We start from the raw sequence: 11,346 nt of genomic DNA on the forward strand, positions 1-11,346 counted from the left end.
TTCTCAGAAATGCAAAGAACATAGTGAAGGGATAACCATATCATAGTGGAGAATGTTGATGAACAAGATTTCACAAGCAAGCAAACATAGCTTGAAGTCATTAAACATTCATGCCCAAACTAAACAAGGTAATATTCATGTCCACTCGCTATATGTGACCATTGTTGAAATGTTTGGGGCTATTCTTTAGATCAACCTTTTTTTAAGTTCCAGAAAAGCATGTACAAAGTTTAGAACTAGCTAGTAATAAAATCATTCAATTTGACAAACCAAGAAGTAAGGTATTGATAAAACCTTACTTATATTGAAATCAAGATACGGCTTGTATAAAATATATAATAATAAGAGAAGGGTTTTCCAATTTGGCGTTTCTCGCATGGGTACATACAATTCACAAGGAAAGAAGTATAGGTTGTTGGTGAAATCACAATTGATCAAAACTTGTGAAGGTAGGATACAACTTGACTTGTGTAGGGAAGTATAATAATAATAATAATAATAATAAAAGAATTGTGTCTCCAAACATTTAGTAAGGAATGCCAATGCCTTTTATGAGTTTTAGTATGTGGTAGGAAACCATTGCATATATTTATTTTACTCACAAGTTGGAGTTTAGTTTTGCCAAGTGAAAGCCACGGGGCTCCTCACATCATGCACTTGGTTCGACCACGTAATACTACCAAAGGAGGAGTGACTTTCTTCGGGGCTAAGGCCCTTGAGAATGCTCGCTTCACATGTAATTGTATAACTCTTCTTCTCATTAACCCTACTAAAAGCAAGCGTAGTAGGCTCGACCTTCATGGTCACCCCATTTGGGGCCACGGCCTTCACATTATACACTGAATTATCCTCCCCAACGTTGGTGACCGTCCGGGTAAGTGTGGCACTAAACCTCGTGGTCGTGCCCGCGCCTTGGTTAAAGACCAAGGAAAAAGAAGGGTAGTTGAGATTGCTAGGGGAAAGGCTCTTAGGGGAGCACTTGTACCTCTCTTTGGTGAGGGTAACCAACATGGTGTCCGAGTAGTTAAGCCCACATAGGAAATCCACATAGTCTTGGACACCGAGGTCATAGACGAGGCCCGGGTTGAGCGCCTTGGCTGGATCGACATGTCCGGCCCCGAAGCCGAAAGGTGTGGAGGCGATCGTGGCATCGGCCCCATCTAAGAGGCCATTTCCACTATTGTCTCTATTGTACGCGGTGGTCATAAGGGCTGATTTGATAGCCGATGGGCTCCAATGAGGGTATGCCCCCTTGAGGAGAGCCGCAAGGCCGCTCGCATGCGGGCATGACATCGACGTCCCCGACATTATGTTGAATGGCACCACGCGGTCATCGCCCGGGAGCTCGGTCGGGCCGGCTTTGTCCGTCCACGCGGCAAGTATGTTCACACCCGGGGCTGTCACGTCGGGCTTCAATATCTCGGGGTTGGCCGGGTTGGGGCCGCGGGAGGAGAAAGCGGCCATGACGGGGGCCGGTTTCACACCTAGGACGGTGCCCGAGAAGTCGAGGCTAACGGTGGCCGGGGTGGTCCGAGAGGCCGCAAGGTAGGCCTTGATGGCGAGGCCCGCTTGGTAGCCGACAAGTGCAGCGGGTAGGACATGGCTATCGGCAATAAGCTCTTCGCCATTCGTCTCGGCATTGGCGAGGATCATGCCTTCTCCTCCGGCTTTCTTCACGACCATGCCTTTGGCGGCTCGTGCGCTCACGCCCCTATCACATACCACGATCTTTCCCTTCACACGTTTTGGGTCCAGAGTGTCGGTCATACACAAATTAGAGCTCGCGTTTGTGCCCGGCAAGCCCACATCCCCCGCATAGACCAATGTCTGCATATCGAAACAATGTCATTCATAAATCACATTCATTATTGTTAAGTGGTGCCAAAGCTTAAGGATCAAAAATCCAAATGTCATTCATAAATCACATTCATTGTTATGTGGATGCCAAAGCTTAAGCATCAAAAATCCAAATGTCAATTCATAAATCACATTCATTGTTACGTGGTGCAAAGTTTAAACATCAAAAATCCAAATGTCATTCATAAATCACATTCATTTGTTATGTGGGAGCATCAAATCCAAATGTCATTCATAATCACATTCATTGTTATGTGGTGCCAATCTTAAGCATCAAAAATCCAGTCATTCATAATCACATTCATTGTTATGTGGTGCCAATCTTAAGCATCAAAAATCCAAATGTCATTCATAATCACATTCATTGTTATGTGGTGCCAATCTTAAGCATCAAATTCAAATACCCTGCCCCACCATGACCTTATGGCCTATGTCTACCCTAACTGAGACTCCATTAATGTAGGTCTATATAGCCATTCTGGCTATGGTGGACCAAACCTCCAGCTTTTGAGCCTACAACTTATGGCCTGTGTCTAACCCTAACTGACTCCTCCATTAATGTAGGTCTATATAGCCATTCTGGCTATGGTGGACCTCAAACCTCCAGCTTTTGAGCTTTACCTCAAGAACTTAAATTCACCCTACTAATGTGAGATTTCAAGTATACACATTCATGAGAGGCTATGATGCTTACATACCTGATCAATGAGCTCTTTCCCATTGTAGAGGGAGATGCCTTTGTAAGATCTGCCATTTGCAAGCTTAATGAGAGCCGGGAAGTCTCTATCGAGGGTACTGGCTCCAACAGTTAGCATCCATGGGGCTATATTGGCAACTGAGGCAGGGACAGGGCCCGCATTCCCGGCCGAGCTCGACACAAGAATCCCATTCTCCATAGCTCCGAAGCTTCCTATAGCGATCGGATCGAGGTAGTAAGGCAAGACACCGCCTCCTACGGAGAGCGAGATTATGTCTACGCCATCCGCCACGGCCTGATCGAAGGCGGCTAATATGTCAGAATTGAAGCATCCTCCGGCCCAACAGACCTTATACATGGCGATACGGGCACGGGGCGCCATCCCGCGTGCGGTTCCCCAAGCCGAACCGAATAGGTTCGCGCCACGGACATAACCCCCGGCAGCCGTGGAGGAGGTGTGAGTCCCATGGCCTTGGGTATCCCTAGGAGACTTGAACTCTACGGTTTCGTTGATGCTCCCGAGCGCGGATTCGTAGCCTTTGTAGAAGGATCTCGCTCCGATGAGCTTCTTGTTGCATAGCGAAGGCGAGAAGTCCGGGGTAGACTCGCAATGTCCCTTCCATCGGGACGGGATGGGTCCGAGAGAGGCTCCGCTGTCATCAAAGCTCTTCCTTTCGGGCCATATGCCCGAGTCGATGACCCCGACAACGACATCCTCCCCGAAGCTTGAGTCGGGGAGCAAGCCGGACCTCGGGTCGAGGCCCAAGAATTGAGGGGTTCTTGTGGTGTGGAGATGAGCAAAGGATTGGTCTTCCATAACACTTACCACACCTCCGATTCGCTTCAATGCTTGCAGCTCGGGGCCGGAGAGGCGAGCAGCGAAGCCATGGAAGACATTGGAGTAGGTGTATAGGAAGGGGGATTCACCTTCTTCTTGGGTAGAGGTTAATTCATGGCCTTTGGCTAGGGCCAAGGTGGACATATACCAATCTATGTGAGTCGAGAAGGCGGACGGCTTAGCGGAGTGGGCGATATGGACAATGTAGGAGGAAGAAGAAGAAGAAGAAGAAGAAGCCCTAGCTATGCTGGCTATGCTGGCTATGGTGAGGGCAAGGAAGATGAGTGGGGCTCCATGTGAGCCCATACTAACTAAGATAAGCAGTAGATGGTAGTAGAGCTAAGAACTTGGGGAAGGAACAGAGAGAAAGAGGAGGAGAAGAGAGCAGCACATACATACATACATACATATATATATACATATAAAGGACTCAGGAGGAGATGGAAAGTTAAAAAAGAGGAGTAGTAGTAGTAGTAGTAATTGCAAGTGTTTGGCTTTCTTTCTCTCTCTCTCTTTTGTTGTTGGTTGTGTTGTTTTTTTGGCTTTCTTCTTCTTCTTTTTCAAGCGTTTTCACACTCATACACACACTGCACTACCCTGCCTTCAATCTGATAAGTTGAATGAATGAATGCTCTGTTTCTTCTTCTTCTTCTTCTTCTTCTTCTTCTTCTTCTTTGACCCCTATTTCCCCTGTTTCTCCTTATCTGTTCTTCTATTCTATTTTCACTATCTGCCTCTCCACTTATCGAGAAAAAAAAAGGTAAAAAAAACCACAAAACAAAACAAAAAAAAAAGCAAAAAAAGATTTTTACCCTTCTTTTTGTTGGTTCTTTTTCTATGCGTGTGTGAATGCGCTCTTTGTTGGTTGTGTTTCGAAATATCCGATGTTTACCATCCACCCCCTCTCGTAAACATATCGAAATATGACAAAGAGTTTTGGTCTGATTTCCTAGTATCTGATCTCGATGTTTTGTTTGGAACCGGGTCTCAACAAACGTGGGTGAAGGTAGACACGGAAGACAGGAACGGAAGGAAGGAAACCTTCAGAAAAGAGGCGGTGTTGTTGCAATGCACTTTTCGGATAAGTTTGACAAGCACATAAGGTATAACAAGAGTGCGCCACAATGGAAAAGTTGAAAAGGAAGCTTGGGAGGAACAAGATTGTCGTGTTGTGGTATTTGTTGTATTCTAGTATTTGTGGTGTCGTGGTATTGTGGTATTGTGGTGTAGTGGTATTGTGACAAGTGATATATCACATTAAAGCAAGTGGGCCAAAAGTTCTTTCAAGGGTAATACGCAGGAGGAGCATGTTTTCTAGACTCTTACCACATACCTTGTTTTACATTTGTCCCAAATGAGAAGCCCAACCAATAGTGAATGAGAAGCCCATCCAATAGGGTATGTGTGCATGGCTTCTTCCCCCCCCCCCCCCCCCCCCTCCTAACTATCGAACTATTTGGTTAGCTTTGTGATGGTAACGATGCGCTTTGTAAATCGTGCTTAAATTTCATATCTTCGAGTAAAATCGTTTTCATCAAAAAAAAGGCTCGATTGGAAATGAGTACTCTTTTAATCAATAACTTTTACAATCAATACATTAAAAGTTGGCCCCAAGATAATCCCTCATTTCTCGTCAAATATTTCAAGTACGGCACATTTTTTAATTCCAAGAATCTCTCACTCTCTTAGTCTCTCTATGGTATAAGATAGAGATTTGTGACACTTGCAAGAAGTTGCAAAAAGTGGGTTTGTTGGGTCACAATGGAGAGGAGAGAGAGAGAGAAGAAAATACATGTGTTGAAGAAAGTGAGAGATCGACACCAATTCAGACGAGTTCAAGTTGTTCATTCATTTTCCTTCTCTTCCATGTAATGACTTCGTCAGTTATTTATTTCTCGTAATGAATCCTTCATCATAGAAACATGATATTGTTACAAAACTTACTCACTCTTCATGATTGCCACCAATCAATATCGGAGGTAGGACTAGCAAAGTTTTTGCATTGTTCACTAACATTGTATATGATAGTTGCTTTATCCAATACCCACTCAGACGATATTTATGAAACATTTCCCCTTTTTTGCTATGCTTCTCGATTTTTATTGTTTTTGTCTCATGTTTTCAATGCTAGTCCTCCCCTTTATTCCATAAAGGCTGTAATAGACGATTGAAGATTTGAGCAATCTATTCATCATCTAACACTTAGCCTTCTCTATCTCTATCTCTTGTAGGCCCACACATTTTCTTTTACTTTCTCCCTTAAGGAAGTAATGAAAAAACTACTGGCGAAGTTGCATACATCTCAAGTGACTTATTTTCTTTATCGAACCATTATGAAGAGACTTTGTAATTGCCCCCCTCACATGATTTCGGATCAATGAGCGTTGGCATGCAAAAAGAAATTGAATGTTGCTTTATCATATTAGCTCCGACCAAATAACATTCACGTAGATTCTTTTCTTTGCGTGTCATATATTGCAATTCCACAACTAAACAACTTGGTGATGAATGCTCAATCTTGACTTGTTTGGTTGTTTAATTTCCCCTTTGATATAGGTATCATGATTATCAATTATGTTCACGTTATGAGAGGTTTGCAAGACAATGGAAAGAACAATATGGTTGATGATGCTTCTGGACGAATCTCAAATGTCTACTAATGATAACTAGCTTGTAGACCTTTCGTTTCAACATTAGAAATTAGAATATGATTCCTCACGTGCACATGAGTACACTATTGGGCTTTCGTGGAGTCCACTTAAATCCCAACTTCCACTTGAGAACCTACAAAATTGGCAATAAAACTATTCCCAATAGATGTTACCACATGCTCTCACATTTTCCTTGACCTTGGGAAGAATTTTCATACGAAGAAGATGCATACCATGACTATTTGTTTTAAGGATAGTGTCATTTGTTGGTGTAAACAAATAGGGAAATTGTCTATTTTTCTGGGTTTGAATATACATATGTGTAGTGATTATACTTGTTCCTTCGATTGATTTGTTACTTCTCTCATATACAACAACTTCTATCCATCATCAATTTATGGAACTCTTATCTCTTAAACCATAGGGAATTTGTTGGTAAATTTCTTTTCTTTTTTTCCGAGTTTGAAAATTCATCATTCTAAAATATAATGATTTGTACCTTTGGAAGCCTCACCTTTTTCATTTGATTGATTTGCACCTTAGCTCCTAAAAGAACTTTAACCTTTTTGTATCAATCTCTCTCTAACCCTTTTGGACCCAACATGAGAAGCATGGTGAACTTCATTTCATATATTGCTCTTTGCTTTTTCGTAGCTATTTATTTTGTCTTGGTTTTCGTTAGAGTCTCTCGAATTGTTCTATTATCTAAATCGCAGGAAAGAATCTCACATTGCTTCTTTGTTGAGGGAAACTACTTCTCTCTCTTTCACGTTACTTGAAAAGCAACTCCACTTTACAACCAACACTTTGATGTGATCTTTTATAACACATTGTGCCTTCCTTCTTGAGCACCCTCGCATGCTTTGAAGCTTGCAATCATTTGTGAAGAATTCCTTTATATGTTGCCTGTTTATACTTTAATTTCGCATAAGATAGAATCTACTCACAAATAGAGGAACATTCACATTTGTATGTGCTCAAAATATTCGGTTAGGTACTATAACCCCACCTTCATAGATCTTTGAGGTGCATGTTTTTATGACACCAGAATCAGTCAAAAAGTTAACATCATTCAATTTGGTTTTACCAGAATCCACTTTACATTTGGAGAATTTAACCCAAATCTTTGGAGTTATAGATGTTCCAACAACACTCTAGAAGACATCAACAAGAGTTCGAACGAGATTGTTCCGTTTGATTTACCGAAATTCAGTTTGCCTTTGGACACTTGGCAAACTTCAACTCCATTTTGAATAGCACATAACTCTTGAAGCATTACTCAATTCAAAGATGCTTCCTCTGGAAATCGTGGGGCTGAAGGATTACAATACTAGTGGGAATTCAAAGATCCTCCTTGTAAAGAGCCAAGGATCCAATATATATCCTTGTTTGCACAACTTGCTCAAGATCCTTACAGTATTGCTACAATATGGAATCGGCAGGGTACTCAATCTGGAGATATTGGATTTTATTAGATTTTATTAGATTTTACTAGATTTTACTCTTCCTCTGCTTAAGGCATGTTCCTCAACAATCCAAAAGCTTTCTTTCAGTATGTAGTTATTATTTTCTTTCCATTAAACCTGAATGACAACATGATCGTGATCGAAGACAATCGATCTACCTATAAAAAAAACATGTAGCATGAAATTAGATTCTCATTTTTATACAATAATCCTCGAGATTTATGTTAGATGTAAGACCCACCTCGTTTCTAAATCAAGTGAACATCTTCATCACCTTCCAAAACATTGGAATTTGACTGCTGATAATCAGAGTCCCCCGAGAAAATACAGTTTAAGCATCTCGACAACCTGCAAAAGTTGAAATGTCATATAATATACTTGTGCAATTGATGTCTCCCCCATTTGAATATATATACCTCTGTAAAGTCCAAATTCGAGCATTTGAATTCGTGAATATATAATAATAATGGGAACCAATGCCCAAGCTCTAGGAAGTGCAAGATCATCAACTTGACCATGATATCATCCTCAATATGCCAAGTTCTGTTCTTTACACATCATTTGGAAATCCTCCAAAATGTCTCTACACTCAAATCCATCAAAGGTCAACATTTCCAACGTATTGAGTACAATCCCTGTGTCCATGGAAACAAGGTTATCGTAGCAATAGGTTGCTAATTTGGCATTTCCATATGTTTTACAATGGCTTAACAAAGAGACAAGTGCCACTATAGTAGGCAAAAAGGGCATGGTGTTGAGTATATCTTCGGCCTTATTAAAGAAGCCCGCCCGACCAAAGAGGTCAATAATGCAAGTGTAGTGCTCATATGTGGGTATTATATCAAATTCTTTTATCATCCTGAAGTGACGATGGCCTTCATAGATGAGACCCATGTGGTTGCATAATGAGAGAACACTCACAAAGGTCACATCATTTGGTCGCAAATTCCTGAGCTTCATGGCATCCAAACATTTAAGGGCTGTTTTATAGTCGGAGTGCTTTGCACAACCAGCAAGCAATGCATTCCACGTGACCACATTTTGCTCGTAAGACCCTTCTAGCACTTTATGTGCATCTCTTAAGTTCCCACAATTGGCATACATGTCGACAAGGGAATTGCTAACTGGTGTATCGCATTCATGTCCAGTCTCAACAATATGAACGTGAATCAGCATACCTTGGGCAATGTCAGTCATGCTCGAGCACAAATTCAAGAGTGTTAAGAATGTTATTTCGTTCGGTTCCACACCATCATCTTGCATGTTGTTATAAAGCCGAAGAGCCTCCACATTTTGTCCTTGTTGGGCATGTCCCGCAATCATCGCACTCCATGTTACAATGTTATTGCTGTCTGAAAATCCATTGAATACACTAAGGGCTTCTTCTTGGGAGCTATTGGACTTGGTGTACATATCAATAAGAGCACTTGCTATGAAAGCATTGAATTTGCACCCACTTTCAATAATTTGGATATGTACTAGCTTGCCGAGATCCAAGAGTGCTAGATCTGAGCAAGCTTTCAAGATACTGGAAAACACCACTTGGTTGGGTTCCAAACCTTGTTGTTGCATCTCTAGAAAAGCCTCGAGTGCCCATTCACTACACTCATTTTGGGCATTACATGCAATAATGGCACTCCATGCAACCAAATTTGGCTCCAGTATGGTGGAGAATACACTGAGCCCATCATTCACATTACCACAATTAGCATACATGTTGATGAGAGTGCTTGCAATGAACATATTTCCTTCTAGGCCATTTTCGATGATAAGATCATGTACCGCCTTTCCCAGCATGAGATGGGAAAGACATGCTTTTATCACACAAGTAAAGGTGATTTCATTTGGGTCCATACCAACACAATGCATCGATTGGAAAAGATGGAGTGCCTCTTCCTTATGACCATGTTGGACATAGCCAGAAATCATAGCATTCCATGTTGTTACATCTTTCGGCTCCGAGCTCATAAACACTCTATATGCGGAATCAACACTTACGCAATTAGAGTACATATTAATCAATGTGTTTCTCAGAATCACGTTTTCATTAAAACCCTGGCTGAGAATTTGACAATGGAAAATCTTGCCTTGGCCAAGTTGCCCCGAGTCTGAACACGTTTTAAGTATACAAACAAAAGTAACATGATTTGGTTGTGTGCCTTCAATGTTCATTTGCTTAAAAATTTGTAGTCCTTCATTGCTGAGACCAAGATGGGTATATCCTTTTATCATTGCATTGCATGAAGTTATACCCTTCTCCGGCAACAAATTGAAGACACATAGAGCTTCATCAAATTTATCGAAACTTGAGAACATATCACAAAGGGTAGTACACACATGTATGCTCATTTCCAAACCACTTTCAACAAGATGGGCATACACTATAAACAAAGACAAAGAATTAGAGCATCCTTTAAGCACAGCTACAAAAATATGGGCATCTAGAATCAATCCAGAAGCTTTGAGTTGATGATATAAAACCATGGCTTTATCACTATTTCCACACTTTACATGTGCCCAAATGATGGCATTCCATGTGAATACGTTGGGTTGCTTTACTTGTTCAAAGACTTGATTTGCTTCTACTAAGCTTCCACATAATGCAAACATTCGGATCGAATGAGCCGCGAGAAATGCATTCGATTCATACCCACATGGCATGATGATGAGAGAAAGCACACTCTTCCCTATTAACAAGTTTCTCTCATTTATACAACGTTGTAGAAGACCATAAACAGTAGCTACAGAGACCCGCCCACCATGTTGAACAGATTGATGCACTCTGTTGAAAGCCTCTTGGAGGCCCACCATGGGGCGTGCACAGAAATGTCAGTTGAAAGGAGGTTGGGCTAAGCCCTCATTCATTGAAGCCCAAATGCAGTATCTATCATGTACATACATATAAGACCTCACTGAATGGCAATCAAAACATAAGAATATATATGTCCATGCATTGGTATCTACATATTAGTTAGTGTACATAATGAAATGTCTCAAGAGGAAACCTATAGGCTATATACCCAGAAGAAAGGTCTCAAAAAGGGCAGGAAGAAATGTTCATAAACCCTAAACCCTAAACTGAGTCTATAAAAGGAGACTTCACGAGTATGTGGCTAGCGTAATCAGCATGGACACGCACACTTCTCTACACCTCTGGGTCTTGGGCCTGACACCCCTTCGATAATAAGTTTCTTGAGTCTAGTTTTGGCGCATGCAACTCCTCCCGCCTATTATGGAGATGAGAATGCCCAATTAACAATCGGCAACGTTTCCGTTTGAACCAAACCGATCCGTGAAACCACGGCTTAATCGGTTCGGTTTGGGGGGTGAACGGTTCAGTTCAGTTTGGTTAAATGGTTTGAAACCGTTGTTTAAGCGGTTCGATGTTTTTTTTTAAATTAATATTTGTTTAAATATTATTTTTGAGCAACCTTTTCATTATTAAGCTAATTCTCACATTTTAGGAAAAAATCTTTAAAATTTTCAAAATTTCAAATAATGATTTTTTTTTTTTAATTTTCAAATTTGAATTTTTACCTAAGTTGAAAACTGAAATTGAACCACAAAACCACGGTTTTTACAGTTTGGTTTTTTTTTCTAATTGGTTTTGTGGTTCGATTCGGTTTCAAACCGGTTTGACTTTGACTCTCTCGAATTGAACTGTTATTGATTCTTATGCCCAATGCCATGTAACTTTGCCTATAGGAGATGGCAATGGCCACACTCTCCATCCTGCCCACATTAGGGCAAAAGGAAGGACTACAAGAGACATAGAGAAAGGATATTTCAAATGTTAAAACTACATTAGTATCAAAATCACATCATTGTGATGTTGCC

General features: G+C 41.1%; 2 protein-coding genes across 2 annotated transcripts; both read right to left on the bottom strand.

The window, feature by feature from the left end:
• Positions 1-260: 260 nt before the first annotated feature.
• Positions 261-3,749, bottom strand: LOC147866094 (subtilisin-like protease SBT1.7). The gene is made up of 2 exons (XM_087316465.1): positions 2,556-3,749; positions 261-1,827 (listed from the first exon to the last, which is right to left on the bottom strand). The coding sequence occupies exons 1-2, from the start codon at positions 3,696-3,698 to the stop codon at positions 613-615; spliced, it is 2,358 nt and encodes a 785-aa protein (XP_087172591.1). The 5' UTR covers positions 3,699-3,749; the 3' UTR covers positions 261-612.
• Positions 3,750-7,871: 4,122 nt separating this feature from the next.
• LOC147866095 (pentatricopeptide repeat-containing protein At3g09040, mitochondrial-like) lies at positions 7,872-10,364 on the bottom strand. Its single transcript, XM_087316464.1, has one exon. It carries the CDS (start codon positions 10,318-10,320, stop codon positions 8,038-8,040), a length of 2,283 nt encoding a protein of 760 aa, XP_087172590.1. The 5' UTR covers positions 10,321-10,364; the 3' UTR covers positions 7,872-8,037.
• Positions 10,365-11,346: the final 982 nt, after the last annotated feature.

The sequence above is a fragment of the Azolla caroliniana genome, unplaced genomic scaffold (assembly GCF_043228905.1).
Source record: "Azolla caroliniana isolate FFs.n. ecotype wild unplaced genomic scaffold, voAzoCaro1.0.p SCAF_3, whole genome shotgun sequence".
Lineage (NCBI taxonomy): Eukaryota > Viridiplantae > Streptophyta > Polypodiopsida > Salviniales > Salviniaceae > Azolla > Azolla caroliniana.

Excerpts from the sequence above, each read along its gene's own strand:
- LOC147866094 (XM_087316465.1), bottom strand. The coding sequence starts at position 3,698 with ATGGGCTCACATGGAGCCCCACTCATCTTCCTTGCCCTCACCATAGCC. Across the intron at positions 1,828-2,555 it reads GGAAAGAGCTCATTGATCAG|ACATTGGTCTATGCGGGGGA; the intron begins GTATGTAAGCAT and ends TTCGATATGCAG.
- LOC147866095 (XM_087316464.1), bottom strand. The coding sequence starts at position 10,320 with ATGGTGGGCCTCCAAGAGGCTTTCAACAGAGTGCATCAATCTGTTCAA.